General features: G+C 45.6%; 2 protein-coding genes and 1 pseudogene across 2 annotated transcripts; 2 read left to right on the forward strand and 1 right to left on the reverse strand.

The window, feature by feature from the left end:
- Positions 1-324: 324 nt before the first annotated feature.
- Positions 325-5296, reverse strand: LOC125529992 (U-box domain-containing protein 35). The gene is made up of 9 exons (XM_087528299.1): positions 5198-5296; positions 4624-4818; positions 4371-4492; positions 3882-4006; positions 3580-3785; positions 3113-3312; positions 2442-2741; positions 1471-2217; positions 325-1313 (listed from the first exon to the last, which is right to left on the reverse strand). The coding sequence occupies exons 2-9, from the start codon at positions 4808-4810 to the stop codon at positions 1116-1118; spliced, it is 2085 nt and encodes a 694-aa protein (XP_087384425.1). The 5' UTR covers positions 4811-4818; positions 5198-5296; the 3' UTR covers positions 325-1115.
- A 3086-nt stretch (positions 5297-8382) lies between these two features.
- On the forward strand, positions 8383-13070 carry LOC147963239 (aspartate aminotransferase, mitochondrial-like). The gene is made up of 10 exons (XM_087527829.1): positions 8383-8716; positions 8820-8905; positions 9586-9792; positions 10103-10208; positions 10518-10622; positions 10725-10897; positions 11409-11568; positions 11795-11890; positions 12536-12630; positions 12739-13070. Exons 1-10 carry the CDS (start codon positions 8531-8533, stop codon positions 12803-12805), a joined length of 1281 nt encoding a protein of 426 aa, XP_087383955.1. The 5' UTR covers positions 8383-8530; the 3' UTR covers positions 12806-13070.
- Positions 13071-13331: 261 nt separating this feature from the next.
- On the forward strand, positions 13332-14812 carry LOC147963240 (putative ripening-related protein 5 pseudogene; annotated as a pseudogene).
- Positions 14813-15953: the final 1141 nt, after the last annotated feature.

Raw genomic sequence — 15953 nt, forward strand, 5'->3', positions numbered from 1 at the left:
TTATTTTCCCATCATTCAGCATTGTGATGTCCTAGTATCCAGGCATCCAGCACACCAGCTTCAAAATGATTCTATGTTTTGGGCATCATGCATCAGAAGGTTTCTTGGTTTGATGATCCTTCTACTTCCAGGTTTGGGCATATAAGATACAAGGTACGTAAACCCAACTGATGGAAAAGACACTACAGCAGAAGGGCAGCTACACCACAAGATTAAACTTGCTACTAGCCTCTCAACTACATAAAATAATCCCCCCCCCCCCCCCCCCCCAAAAAAAAACATATGAGCCATGGTGTAAATAGTACAGCTAGGGATTCACCTATCGCTTCGTCTACACAAACTAAGAATAACCAACCGATGCAGCACTGCAAAACCAGAAAGACATATGAGCCATGACACAAAACAAACCTAGCTATCTCTGAACTACTTGCAGAGCAACAACCACGCCAAACTGCACACAGAGGAGCAAAAACACAAGGCCTAAATAGCCTAGAGCAGCCCCCAAACCTAGCAAGCTATCCAATCAGGGGCAGCAAAACACAAGCCAAAGCAGCTCAAGGACACCAAGCGACAAAACATGACAACCATGGGTTATAATGTGCAGACATAACCGTCCAGACGCGAACCCGTGAAACAGAAAACGAACAACCCAACAGTCAGCTGAAAATTAGCAACTCTGTAACTTAATCCCGCACCCAAAAAAGATATCCACATTCCATTCGTCTCATCTCAATCTGGCTTCACAGCACAAGGCCAACAACAACAAAGGACAAAGCCATATATCATCCAAGAAGTTTCAATGCCATATATAACCTCGGCACCCATCCAATCCAACCAAAATTCTCCGTATTCTCTATTTTTAAGACCAACTCAACTCAGGGTTTCCTCTCCTGGACATCTCCACGACTTACCTACTCTAGTATGATAGTATCGTTGCAAAATTGCTCCTTCACGTTATGCAGACACCAAGTCCCCATGATATGTGCAGTCTACTCTCTGTACCACCAATACCATCAGCCTTCTCTCCCAACCCAACCCAACCCAACCAAGCCCCCATGATATGTGCAGCACTCTGTTCTGTTAGACTAGCTTAGTAGTAGTATTTACCATTAGCCTTACTCCTTGACAGGCCTCCCCCCATCGGCCACCCACCTCACGATGGCGCTCTTGAGAGACAGGTTAGGCAACAGCGTCTTGTCACGCAGCCGCGCCTTGGTCACCGGCGACACGTCCTTGTCGCACAGCCACATCTCCATCGCGCTGCGCTCGTACGTGTACCCGTCCGACGCGATGCATGGGTCATACATCACCGTCTGCAACCAAACACAAACACACACAATAAGCTATCAATCCACACATCCACATGCATGCTAATTTTAACCATATCATCAGTCTATCTATGACACACACACACACACACACACACACACACACACACACACTCACTGGGACGACATTAATCTACTGTACCTTGAGTATTGGGCACTTGAAGTGACTGGGTGACCCTGGCAACGCCACCCCCGACACGCTGGCCGCGATACGCTTCAGCCGCCCCAGCTCCTCCAGCACCACGCTGTTGAGGTCAGGCCGGTCCTTGCTCCGCATCTCCAAACAATTCAGGCCTAGCTGAGCAAGGTCATGCGCTTCCCTCACGGGCCAGTCCCCCGCGCTCTCATCCAAGACATTGCTAATCTGACCGTCTTCCACTGCTTGCTCCACCACCTCAGGTAGTCCGATCGGGCACCTTGCCGTCAGCAGCTCAAGGATCACCATGCCAAGCGCGTACGTGTCCGACTTCACCGACACCTGCCCGGTCCTCTGGTACTCCGGGTCCAGGTAGAACAGTGTGCCCGCCAGGCCCGTCTTCTTGTACACCGTGCGGTTCGACAGAGTCTCCTTGGGTGGCATCAGGGTCGACAGGCCCACGTCACCAATCTTGCTCACTAGGTTGCGGTCGAGGAGGACGTTCTCAGGCTTCAGGTCACGGTGGATGATTGGGCTGGGCTTTGTGCTGTGCAGGAACACCAGGGCTGACCCAATTTCCCAGGCAATGCGGAAGCGATCAAACCATGGGATCGGTGGTGTGCCCTTTCTGCGCTGCAGACGATCCGCAAGGCTGCCGTTCTCCATGTACTCGTACACCAAGCAGCCCCTGTCCGGACAGGCTCCCAGGAGCATCAGCAAGTGTGGGTGGCGTATCTTGCTCAGAACCTCAAGCTGCAGAAACAGAGTGCACTTGCATCAACTTTTTTTGAACATTGTCACTTAAATAACTTTTTGACATAAAAATTTCTCAAGATGGGACGCTAGCTGCTTCACTATGTCATGATGAAAAGGCCATTAAAACACACACACACACAGTGCTGCCTAATTAAAAAACAGTTCACTAGAAGTAGTAGAAGAAGAAGCACAGGATGAATTCAGCAAATACATAATACTACCTCTTGGTTGAAATGCCTGGTACTGGATTTGTCATCAGAATGAAGGACCTTTATCGCTACATCCAAGTGATTGAGATGGCCCTTGTATACCGTTCCATTAGACCCAGTTCCGATCTTGAGTGAGAATGACGCTGTAGCATTATCAATCTCTTCCCAGGTGAACATTGAGTACGAGTCGCTTGGAAGTACAAGGGGCTTCTCCAGCCTCGACTCCCTATCAGCGTCCTTGGATGCCGTTGCCAGCAGCCTATTATGACTCGGTTCAAGGTTCAGCTTTCCAAGCTCTGTACTGACATCATCCTGCAATGGGACAGGTTATCAGATGAGAGCAGAGTTAAGAGTGCAATCCCCAAAACATACCATATATTCCATTCACCTCTTTTTTCCAGAGCAACAGTCAATTGGCCTAATTAAGGAATGCATCTATAATAATTCAAGATCCATAACGCACGTGCCAACTCCATAGTAACTCGTTATCAATCAGATTGGAGGGAAAGCAAATTACTGTAGCAAAGTTAGCAAACAAAAAACTGTGGAATTTGTTATATATGAACTATTATCTAGGGAAAAAATCAAAGCAAAAGGTATGTGTTTGACGCGTAACTATAGTTTCAATGAAGACGTTCATATAATTAGAAGTCAGTCAAGAACCAAGAAATTGTACCACCAACCTTGTTGTCTGAAAGCATTAATTCCTGCAGTGAACTTGTTGGCACCTTGTCCGAACCCCGAAATTGACTTAATATAGAGCTTTCAGCACCAGTGCGTGAGGCAATTCTTCTCTCCTTGTCAGCATATACTGGTGCATTTCCAGTGAGATAATCGTTCAGAGTAAAACTAGGCAGGCCCGGCGCTGAACTGCCATCCAAATCTGATGAGACAGGGGAACAGGTAACATTCAGATGATGAGAAGGGGAAATAAGCAACTCCAACTTGTCTATATTTGCATTTGAGATTATACTTTTAAGCCAAGTACTAGAAACAATAATAGGCTTATGTCTTCATGCAAGGTTGCTGCAGTTTCACAGTTCTAGCAGCAATGAGAAATGGGAAGGGATATATTGCACGCCAGGGATGCACAGAAAGGGAACATACGTGAGAAATATTTGGTGATAGGTTGACGCCTATGGGGCCTTACCGGATCTTGAGGACGTTCCATCTGTAAATTCTTTGGTGCTGGAGCTCCCAGAGTTGCCTTTTGGTACTGGAGAGCCAGAGGGCGAGCCACTTTCTGATTCAGGAACATGAACTGAAGACAATCCATCCTTTGAAACAACATATGCCGTGCAAAAGCTGGGGAGACACTTGCAAATTTTGCAGGCCGTCCTACTTGCAGTGGACCTCCTATAAGATCCAATGGTCATCAGGAGCACGCACATTATTTCTTATTCATCACGAATTAGTACAGTACAGGTATGAGTATGAGTATGAAGGAGCTACCTAGTGAATGGGCTCTTGCTGGGAGGGTTACCGACAACGAGGTTATGTATCTGGTACTGAGAAACAAGACTGGAAATGGTATCCGCGACATCTTTACCCTCAACAAGCAGTACTTGAGCTTCAACCTGAGCCAAGTAAGTCAAGAAAATAATTCAACCATCAGACAAGGGGTTGATGCATTCATTCAGCCAGTCTAGAATAGGAAATGGAGATATGCTTGTTAAGGCAGGTCAACCTGGGCTATAGTAGTAAGTAAACAAATAAATTCAACCAACAGACAAGGGGTTGATGCATTCATTCAGCCAGTGTAGACTATGAAATGGAGATGGAGTACTAGTACTTGTTAAGGCAAGTCAACCTGAGCCAATTAAACAAACAAATAAATCCAGCCAACATAGAAGGGGGTCGATCCACTGATTCATTCATTCATTCAGATCCATTCTAGAACATGAAATGCAAAGGCAGGAGCACTTGCTGATCCAAACCAACCTTGTTTTCATCACACGTGTCTTTGCAGCGTTGCAGCATTTCCTGCTTCTCGATCCACATCTTCTCGAGCTCGCCTTCGGCGACGCTGTTGCTGACTTCATCAATCGGGAGGAGGTGCCCCACTGAAGGTACACAGGCACAGGCACAAACACAAACAGATGGTGGGCATGCGTACGGCGAAAGCAAACTCAAACGCGCGGAAGCGACGAGGAGGAAGGAGCGGCGGGGCGTGAAGAGCCGTGGCGTTGCGTACATGGCGTGGGCACGGCCAGGACCGGGGTGAGGACGTGGATGAGCTTGAACTCGGCGGGAGGGGCGTCGTCCTGGGCGAAGTTGCGGAGCGCCCACCGGAGGACGTAGGCGCATGATTTGGGGCCGCTGAGCGCCAGCCCTACCACCTTGGGCGCCGCGGCCCCCTCTTCGTCCCCTTCGGCGGCCATCGCGTGCCCTGCAGGTTCATCAGCAAGAGACGGCGAAACGGAATCGGTCAGCAACGGCCGCAGGAAATCACGGACGCGCTCTGGTAGGTAGGAGAAGAGCGCGCGAGAGCTCCGCCGCCGCGACGCGACGCGCGCGGCGCCGACGACGACCAGGCTAGGGCCTCTCGAGCCGGGCCGAGCAGAGCAGCCACGCGCATGCGCGCGCGCGCTCTGGTCGGGGAAGAGCGGGCGAGAGAGAGGAGCGCAGCACAGGGATTCCGCCTCCGCGGCGTCCGCACGAGGCCCCGCCGGCTAGGGTGCGGCAGGGCCTCTTGAGCCGAGCGCGAGCGAGCGAGCGGGGGAGGGGTTTCGCATGCATTCGGTGGGGGTGGAGCGGGGCTGGCTTACCCGTGGAGCGCGGGCGGCGCTTCACTTCGGCCGGCGACGGCGACGGCGAGGGCCCCCGGAGCGGAGGAAGGGGAGGGGAGGAGGGAAGCTACGCTACGTTACGGTCCGTTGCGCAGCGGGGGGGATGCGGAGTTTTGTAGGACGGACGCAACGGACCGGTCGAATGGGCCGCGCTAGCTTCGTGGGCTCGGCCGGAGTGAAAGCCCACTTCGGTTGGCCAGCTGGTTGCTGGGCCCATCCTCTCCTTTCTTGCTCTAGGGCTCAACTCGGCCCACCCACCTCCGCTCTGCCACCACTACAAATGAAAAAAAAAAAACTAGAGACGCACTGCCCTCGGAGGGGAGGAACCGCGGTCGCCGCTCCCTTCCGCCGATGAGCTCCGACCGGATCATGAAATCACCCTAATTGTTTGGAGTTCTTAGAAACATTTTGAACATTCAATAAACCCTAAATATAATTTAGGGGATTATTACTGCCAAATTCACTTCATTGCATAAAACATATATTCATGTAATTGCTTTTAGCCAGAAATAAATGTTCGCAAAACTCTATATGAGGCTAGCTAATGTTGTGAATTGTTTGGTTTTTTTATGGTTTCATTTGGATAAGTTTTGGCCCCCAAAACCCTTTGTTGTAAATTCAATTGATAAATAAAACTATTTCGCTGGACCAAAAACTTATTCAGCCCTGGCGCACATGAACCGGCCTACCCAGGCTTTTGGCCCGTGACCTTTCTCTCTCTCTAAACAAGGTGGTTCCTTGGTGGAGCCATTGAAGCCACCTTAATCCCGCTCAAGTGAGATGACTGATTAGATCTCAACAGGCAGGAAAGGCCCTACACTGCTGACAAGAAAAATGTAGGGTGAAATGATATCTCCTTGTTGAATACCCCTGGATGGCGTGAACTCCCCAAGCTTCTTACCGTTGAATAAAACTGACTTGACCATCACCATAACCACATTAAACCACTGATGGCTAAACCCAAGCTTCAACATTATAGCCTCGAGATACTACCGCTCGGCCATGTCATAAGCTTTCATCAAATCTAATCTAAGAGCATCATAACTGTTGGTCTTGGATATATTCCTCTTCATAAAATGTAGACACTCATATGTTGATATAATAGTCTGTGATGAGTCTACCTGGCAAAAAAAGTTGAATGTTCTTGTGAAATAATTCCATGGAGAATAACCTTGAAACAGTTGGCCACAACTTTTGAAGTAATCTTATAGAGGACATTGCACAGACTTGTCGGTCTAAATTGTGAGAGGGAGGAAGGATTTGCTCCCTTTGGTATTAGAACCAAGATAGTGCCGTTGATGGATTCAACATTCTCTTCCCCCTTGACAATTCTCAAAACCACCAGCATGATCTCTTTACCGCACAAGTCCAAGTGACGCTGAAAAAAAGAGCGAGAAATCCATCCAGTCCATGAGCCTTGGTCGGAAACATTTGGAACCATTCATCTCCAAACTCACTTTCTGTAGCACTTGTTTTAAGACTTGTTTCCATGTCGTGTACCCCTTTTGATGAAAAAAAATATTTTCATAAAACTCTCTTGCAAGGTTCTCCATCTCAGCTCGTACTGAAGGGAGCTCCTATTCTGCATGTGGAGCGCTGGCAAACATGCCAGCGCACACCCATTCCCCTCCCGCGCGCCCCTCATGGGCCGGCCCATAAGCGGGATTGGGCTCCCCAGTTATTTTATTTCATATTTTTCATTTTTTAACCTTTTTCTATTTTTTATTCTTTAAAAAAATTCGGAATATTAAACCATTATTTTGTTCATAAAATTCAGAAACAATGTTCGCTAATTCAAAAATCGATGAACATTTTTCGAACTTGATGAACAAAAATATTATTCAATGAACATTTTTTGGAAAATCAATACAACAAATTTTGAATTTGATGTACATTTTTTGAAAAAAAATATGGAAAAATTTCGATTTTTATAAACATTTTTTATTTTTGATGACCAATTTTTAAATTCGATGGACAAAATTTGAATTCAATGATTTTTTTACATTTTTGAATCCGATGAACAAAATAATGTTCATGAATTAAAATAAAATTCCCAAAAAATTGAAAATTAAAGAAGAAAAAACCAAAAAGAGAACAAAAAGAAAAAAATAGGAAAGAACACAAATAAAGAAAAGAAAAAATGGAACAAAAAATTGAAAAAAAGGGCGAGACTACTCGTGAAAATCCCCAAAAAACTAGGCTGGTCCATTGTGCGAATGATTCAACCTCGGGTGTGCGCACTATTCCGCTAGACAGCGCCAAATGGGAGTCGGTTGTATTGAAGTATCCCAACTTGATGGTGCTGACTTATCGTCTACATTGTGAGAGGGAGGAAGAATTTGTTCCCTTTGATATTAGAACCAAGGTAGTGCCATTGATGGATTCAATGTTCTCTCCCCCCTTGACAATTCTCAAAACAACCATCGTGATTTCTTTGCGCCACACGTCTCAGTGACGCTGACAAAAAGGGCGTGAAACCCATCCAGCCCAGGAGCATATATCGGGAACATTTGGACACAAGGTCTTTTTTACTTCCTCTTCTGTATATGGCTCCACTAAAGATGCGTTCATCTCTAAACTCACTTCTCTTTAGCACTTGTTTTAAGACTTGTTTCCATGTCGTGTACCCCTTCCAATGAAAAAATGATTTTTGTAAAACCCTCTTGCAAGGTTCTCCATCTCGGTTGGGATTCAAGTATCCCAACTTGACGGCGCTGACGATTTGTGGGAAGTCAGGAAAGTCTGCCTAGCCTACTATTAGTTGGACCATGTCCCTCGACAGCCCATGTGCAACTTTATCTCTTTTTTTCTTCTCCTAGACCGCCTAGCCCACTATTAGTCATAACACATGGTTTGGATTTGATGCATATGGTTGGATGATTTTTGTCTCTACCATTTGTCTCCGGACACGTACTCCCTTCGTCCGGAAATACTTGTCGTGAAAATGGATACGAATGGATGTATTTAAAACTAAAATACAGGTAGATACATTTATTCCTTGGACAAGTATTTCCTGATGAAGGGAGTATTTGTTACTTGTCAACAAGTAACATGGATCAGAGGGAGTAGTGAAAATAGCACTAGCAGTAACAGTTGACTGCCAGTCAGAGTAGCAGTAAAGTGGTAAAATTGAAACCAGCCAGCGAAGGAATCGAGACGGGGAAGGAATCCGTCGAAACGGAACGCCTTTTTCTCCTCCCCCGCAAAACCACCGCCCGCCCGCCGCAACCAGCCCACAGATTTCCTCCCACCTTTCCCCTCCGCCCCTCCTCCGGCCGGCCAAGAATCTCGCCGCCGCCTCGCCGGCCCGCCATGGCGCTGTACCGCCGCGCGGCCTCCGCGATCCGGCGGCGCGGGGCAGGGGGCCTGCCCCTGCTCCCGGCGCGGGCGATGGCGTCGCTCTTCGGCCACGTCGAGCCGGCGCCCAAGGACCCCATCCTCGGCGTCACCGAGGCCTTCCTCGCCGACCCCTCCCCCGACAAAGTCAACGTCGGCGTCGTACGTGCTTACACTCCTCTTATAGCTCGCCTCTTTATTTGGAATCTTCCCATCCGAATGCCGCCGCCGGCTGGTTCTGACAAAATGGCTGGGCGAACTGCAGGGCGCCTACCGGGACGACAGCGGCAAGCCCGTCGTGCTCGACTGCGTGCGCGAGGCGGAGCGCCGGATCGCCGGCAACCTCAACATGTGCGTGAGATCCCCTTCCCGGCTCCCTTGATCCGCTCGCTCTTGCTAGCTGCTGCTTGCACGGATCGTGTTCGATGAAATTTCCGCCAGCCAGGATGACGGCGGGCTTGAGTGGACACGGAGTCGGCCGATGCTAGTGTTTTCTCTGTCTAGTTGTGCGTGTTGGGAATCTCAGCTGCTTGCTTGCTTCGCACCTGCTGATCCACTAGTTAGTTGCAAGGACCTTATGTTCATTTTTATGTGCGGGCTGGGGAGAAATAGCTTGCCAGATGCTTGATCGATAACCGATGCTGTTGGCAGGGGTAGGAACTGCTGCGGTTAAGAAATTACAACCTTCCAAATAGGAACCGCATCGACGCCTTTACCTTCTAGTGGCGCCGGTTTTTCTTATTTTCTCCTTCAATGAGATTTTGGAATGCTAGCATTTTTTTACTTTCTGCTTATTGGCCGGACACCAGTTTTGGGTTGATCTACATCATAATTTTCAGATGATGCTTTTTGGCAGCTTTATCATGAAAAAGATGGTTCGGTCATCCTAGACATGCTGTCTTTTGCTTGATACTAGACCATATCAATGTTAAACACAAACACTTAACTACTGGAGAGTGGACACTGCCAGTTTGCCATGTGTTTTGGCTTCCAGACTTATGATCAGTATCTTGGTTACATTTGCAAAACAGGGAGTACCTTCCAATGGGAGGGAGTATCCACATGATTGAAGAGTCACTAAAGCTGGCGTATGGCGAGGACTCCGAGTTCATCAAAGATAAAAGAATTGCAGCGGTGCAGGCACTTTCAGGAACTGGCGCATGCCGGCTCTTCGCTGATTTCCAGAAGCGTTTCTTGCCGGATTCGCAGATCTACATACCTACACCAACGTGGTCCAAGTGAGTTAATACTCTGCTGTGATACCAATTGTTCTTTTGTTCACTTCTCAGATTATTTTAAGGAAAAAAAAGAAAGAAAGATCTTCAGTAAACACCATTGTGGTCTGCATGAGAACTACTCCCTCCGTCGCATATTAACTGTTGCTCGAAAGGATGTATCCGTTTGAGCTACAGTTAATATGGGACGGAGGAAGTAGTTTATCTTACCTTAGGCTTGCCGCTATGGTAGTCAAACAGAATTCATAAGCAGCTGTCTTCCCACTTGCGCTACATCCTTAGTAGCTAACATTAATGTCGGAAACTTCTCCAGCCATCATAATATTTGGAGGGATGCTCAAGTGCCACAGAGGACATTCTCATATTACCATCCGGAATCGAGAGGGCTTGACTTTGCAGGATTGATGGATGATATCAAGGTGATCCATTTCCCGAGTATCATTTTTATTATGACATCTTGCATTGTTGCTCATTCCTGTATCAAACTTTGTATGGATTTGTAAAACCACGTAGCTATAGATCAATTATCAACTTCTCATGTTACTTGTTCTATCTGTTACCTTGAGTTTTTTATATACATATATAGTTTCAGCCTGTTAGACTTTGGAAGTTAAGACAGAGAAAGACTTGCCATTTCCCAAGTGATTCTAGCATGTTGACAGTGTGTATTTGTCTATAGCTGCTTCGATTTTATGTTTTCTTCTTCTGATTTTCTGTGTCATCCGCAGAATGCTCCAAATGGTTCATTCTTTTTGCTTCATGCATGTGCCCATAATCCTACTGGAGTAGATCCTACTGAGGAACAATGGCGAGAAATATCCTATCAGTTCAAGGTAAGGAGAAATAGAAGATAACAGATATTGGTGTTGATTGTATATTGGCTTCCTGTTTGCTACAGGTTACAGCTTGCATATCTCACTCTTGTGTTTCTATAGTTGAAGAACCATTTCCCATTCTTTGACATGGCATACCAAGGATTTGCCAGCGGTGATCCAGAGAGAGATGCCAAGGCAATCCGTATATTCCTTGAAGATGGACACCAAATTGGATGTGCTCAGTCATATGCAAAGAACATGGGTCTTTATGGCCAGAGAGTGGGATGTCTGAGGTATCCTATTGATCACTGATAGTTATCCTTGAAACGTATGTCATGATGCTATCACCTAGCTCCTGGTTTCAGTAATAGTGTATCTGTGTATGTTCCTGACCAACTTCACGCATGCTCTTGTAAAATTAAGTGTGGCTTTCTGGTAAAAATAAAAATAAGTATAGCTTGTTGGATTTCTCAAGACACTGTGTTTTGAAATCAAACAAAAGACCAAACAAATTTCACTTCAGGGAATGATCCCTATGTATTGTCTGCAGCGAAGTCTATGACTGTCAAAGAAATACTCCCTCCGTTTCTAAATATAAGCCCTTTTAGAGATTTCAATACGGACAACATTCGTATGTATGTAGACATAGTTCAGAGTGTAGATTCGCTCATTTTGCTCCATATGTAATCCATACTGGAATCTCTAAAAGGTCTTATATTTAGGAACGGAGGGAGTATATTGTGTTTTGTCTAAATGGTAGCCATATCATGATCGTTGCTATCATTTGATTTGTTGCCATTGCAGTATCCTCTGCGAGGATGAGATGCAAGCAGTTGCTGTTAAGAGCCAATTGCAACAGATTGCGAGACCAATGTACAGCAACCCACCTGTTCATGGTGCGCTGGTTGTTTCAATTATCCTTAGTGATCCAGAATTGAAGAACGTATGGTTGGGAGAGGTCAAGGTAAACTGTTGATTAGCTGTCTAAACCATTTAAAGCTCCTAAATGAAGTCTATGGAGTATGTAAAGAAAGTACTCCCTCCGTTCCACAATACATGCCTTCCATTTGTCAAAATATAGATGTATCTAGACATGTTTTAGTATATAGGTACATCCATTTTTGGATAAATGGAAGTCAAGTATTTTGGAAAGGAGGGAGTAGTTTATTAACAATTCTTGTTGTCTCTAGGGTATGGCTGATCGTATCATTGGAATGCGGAAGGCACTTCGGGAGAATCTTGAAAAGTTAGGTTCACCTTTATCATGGGAGCATGTCACGAATCAGGTAAATAGCACTATGATAAATGTCACTATGGAATTTCTGAATTTGATACTAATGGCATGCAAATTGTACTGATGTACAATAGTTGCGATAATGCTAACAATCCTAAGGTCCCACCCTGGGGTACCATAATCTTGTAGTTATAGACAATTATGTGCACCAGGGACTACATTTGATGTAACTTAAAGAAATTATGGCTTCCACACTTGCGCAAACTCAGATAGGGAAAATGATTCTATGATGTGTGGTCTATGGTGCTAATACAGTCCTGCAAGTCACAGCCATGTCAGAGAGCCAAACAACCATCTAGAAACATATGTCAGGGGCTTTTTGGGCCTAACAATTTTCCAAATCAACTAGAAGTGTGAATTTATAATATATTAGTTGTCTTACGTATGGTTATAGTCAATCTGACAAATGAAGGTGTGGCATTCAAGCTTTTAGTCTTAATTAAAACTGGGAAGAGTCAGTAACTTCCGTGATTAAACTCTTGACGTAATACTACTAGTGCAGACCAATCTCCTTCTGTGTGGCGCTGATACCTTTAGCTGGACAAGAACCTCTGCATTCATTTCAACTTTGTTTCTTTTGGAGATTGGCAATTTGGTTATTGGTTATATGTAAGAACTGTTTTCTATATTCGTGCAGATTGGAATGTTTTGCTACAGTGGGATGACACCGGAACAAGTCGACCGCTTGACAAGTGAATACCATATCTACATGACACGCAACGGGAGAATAAGGTACTAACAACGACTATAACTATTCAGTTTCTTCATGTTTTTCTTTGTTTTGCTGGCGCCTTTGGTCTAATTTCCTCACATTAACTTGTTCTGCATCTATTCTTTCAGCATGGCCGGCGTAACGACAGGCAACGTCGCCTACTTGGCTAATGCCATTCATGATGTTACCAAGTGAAATAGAGGACCATCTTCAGCGAATGGAGCGAGAGCGTTTTCCCTTTGTTACTAGGGCTATTCACTCTATACTGTCATGCTAGAGAAATAAGTTCTAGGAAGTAAACCTGTTGCGGCTGTCCAACAACGGAAAATTCTACCTGTATGTATGGAGAAGCAGAGACGTCCTGACTTATTTTTGTGAGATTATCCTATTTTTGATTCTGGTCACATTTGAATGTAACGCCAGCGGAAAAATGAGTGGTTATGCCTTGATTTTAACAAGATGCCGGAGGTCTTCAAACTCGACGAAATCGAACATTTGGATGTGTGTCTTGCAGTTGTAGATCCAAGCGAAAGCTCGGTTTGCGATACTGAGATGTATGCAAGCAATCAAGCATGCCCTGTTCTTCAGCTTGGGTCTAAGCAGAGCAATGTGCTCCGCTACCTTTCTGCCAGCGCGTATATGCAGTGTACTACATTCAGGCAATGAAATGGTGGTCTGCAGGATTCTAAAGTTCCAAGTAAGATGTTACTACGGCAATGGAATCTGAGGATGAAACTGTGGTCTCAAGGTAAATTGCTCAAATGGCGAAAATATGTGTTGCAGCAGCTTGTTTTCTTCCCTGTAAACCTTGTGACGGTTGAATAAAGCTTTGTGAGTTTGTCTAAAAAAGAAAAACCAGCAAGGAACTGCACCTCTGGTGGTAGCATCATATATGTTCTCCCCAAGTTGTACATTTTATTTCCTTCTGTGTGAAATTGAATCAGGATATCTGGTTTCTTAACATTTTGAACAACACATGAATTAGACTTGGACCTGAATTTTTTAGTAAGAAAGAGGGAAGCCTTGCATGAACACACGAAGGAGACCTGCACGAACTAGGGAAAAAAATTCAGAAAAATGGTGGTAGAAATAGAATAGAATGTTGCTATCAATTCATTCAGTTCTGTGAACCTGTTCTGCAATAGTTTTGTCATCCGTGTAATCCTGTCTCTGTCTGTCTTTCCCAAGGATCATGCTCAATGAGACACGATATGTATACATCCGACCTAGTATTATAACAATCCATTTGATACGTTACGGACCAGTGCCCTGTCTGAACTCATCAATGATTTGCCGTGGAGAACATGCAACAAGTTGGTGCTCAGAACTGAACTAGCGGCAACACTATATAAAGTCAACCCTGCAGCTCTCTAACCACACAACACAAGCAATCGAGGCAAACAAACCAGTACTGTAACAGCAACCAAGAAGAAGTATACGAGGGTTATAGTTCAGCACTGTTCAGTAGCTAAGATGGCCACTGCAAGAGCTCTAGCCACCATGGCAATCTTCCTCCTGGTGACGCTCTCCACCGCCCACATCGCGTCCTCACTCCGCTCGGGTCTCGGTGTCTGCCGTGCGAGTGGCTACCTTCCAGGAAAGTCGGGCAACTGTGAGAAGAGCAACGACCCAGACTGTTGCGAGGATGGCAAGAGGTACCCGCAGTACCACTGCTCGCCGCCGGTCACCGCGACCACCAAGGCCGTCTTGACGCTCAACAGCTTCGAGAAGGGCAAGGACGGCGGCGGTCCGTCCGAGTGTGACAATTCCTACCACAGCGATAAGGAGATGGTCGTTGCGCTCTCCACCGGCTGGTTCAAGAACATGGCCCGTTGCGGGCACCGCATCAAGATCAACGCCAATGGCAAGTCTGTGTATGCCAAGGTGGTGGACGAGTGTGACTCCGTCTATGGCTGCGACGAAGACCACAACTACGAGCCCCCGTGTGCTAACAACATCGTTGACGCCTCTCCTGCGGTGTGGAATGCCTTGGGGCTCGACCAGAACGTCGGCATGGAGGGCATCACCTGGTCTGATGAGTAGTTTCCAAAGCAAAGGTGAGCGCAGGTTGTTGCTACCATGTGTCAGTCCAGTGTCATGTATATAATTTTCATTCTTAGAGGGAAGTCCAGTGTACACTTATCCTATACTCGGGAGGTTTACCAGATTCTGTATATGATTCCATGAATTTATAAAATAAACAGTGCTACCTATGTTTTAGCATGGATGGCAAGTTCACGTTTGCTCTACGATCAAGCATATAATACATAGTGAGCAGCGTGGTGCATAAAGAATATGAAACACACTAGAGAGAGAGAGAGAGAGAGAGAGAGAGAGAGAGAGAGAGACCTGAGAAAGCTACACGCTCATTTTCAAGGGTAGCCGAACAAGTATAACAAAACGGTAACAAACTACATCATTCACATTTGCACATAATCAACTAATTATGCAATCCAGATGATTGCATGATTCAGTAATGTGTTACAAGCACTCAACTCGGGCATGGTTCTGGACAGATGTAACAACAAATGTTGGTTTCTATTCCAAAGTTTGATAACCCCAAATCAGTAAGTCAGTCCCAGCCATTTTTCTTCACACAAAGTAGTTTATAAAGTTATCAAGAAATGTTGCTAACTGTTTGAAGAGTATGGCTGCCTGAGATAATTTTTGCAATAAGCAAGCACACTTTCATTCCATGGTGCATGGTCACCAATAATGATTTTGTGGCATATGAGTGTTATCATACTACAAAGAAAACAAAGGAAAGGAAGGTTTTGTCTATGTGATGTCAAGCTTGATATGCACAATTCGTATGACCAGGTGGACTGGAATTTTTGATAAGTATTATGTTCAATCTGGTTTTTGACTCTAAGTGGGTGGATCTCATTATCGAATGCGTCTCACCCATTAAATATCAGGTCCAGTTAAATTAATTGTCAAGTACCTGCTCTATTCTCTCCCACTTGGGGCCTCCATTAGTGGTTCCCGTTGTCACCATAAGTATTCCCATTCGACGGTAAGGGGCTTTTGAGTTTATTTAAGAACAAGGAGTTAGGGAATTATCTAGGAGTAAGTTTAAAGTTTGTTGAGGCTCCCTTTGTTTTTCAAATATAATATTTGCATAAGTATCCTTAATCTTTATGGGAATATACAATACTAATGCAAAACATGGAGGGATGAGCTACCACTGAAAGGGGCCCACGTAGCGAGTAGAAACGAGGGGTTTTTCCTGCCGTTCCGGTATGGACGAAGGCGGTGTCGGCACAATCCATTCTTGACATCGTCGACGTTTCGTACAAAAGATTGACGAGAGAAGCGAGCGCACTAGTCCATGTAGGAAAAG

Source organism: Triticum urartu, chromosome 6A, assembly GCF_056163025.1.
Source record: "Triticum urartu cultivar PI428250 chromosome 6A, HENAU_Tu73, whole genome shotgun sequence".
NCBI lineage: Eukaryota > Viridiplantae > Streptophyta > Magnoliopsida > Poales > Poaceae > Triticum > Triticum urartu.

Excerpts from the sequence above, each read along its gene's own strand:
- LOC125529992 (XM_087528299.1), bottom strand. The coding sequence starts at position 4,810 with ATGGCCGCCGAAGGGGACGAAGAGGGGGCCGCGGCGCCCAAGGTGGTA. Across the intron at positions 4,493-4,623 it reads CCTGGCCGTGCCCACGCCAT|TGGGGCACCTCCTCCCGATT; the intron begins GTACGCAACGCC and ends GTGTACCTTCAG. Across the intron at positions 2,742-3,112 it reads TAATGCTTTCAGACAACAAG|GATGATGTCAGTACAGAGCT; the intron begins GTTGGTGGTACA and ends GTCCCATTGCAG.
- LOC147963239 (XM_087527829.1), top strand. The coding sequence starts at position 8,531 with ATGGCGCTGTACCGCCGCGCGGCCTCCGCGATCCGGCGGCGCGGGGCA. Across the intron at positions 8,717-8,819 it reads ACAAAGTCAACGTCGGCGTC|GGCGCCTACCGGGACGACAG; the intron begins GTACGTGCTTAC and ends GGCGAACTGCAG. Across the intron at positions 11,891-12,535 it reads GGGAGCATGTCACGAATCAG|ATTGGAATGTTTTGCTACAG; the intron begins GTAAATAGCACT and ends ATATTCGTGCAG.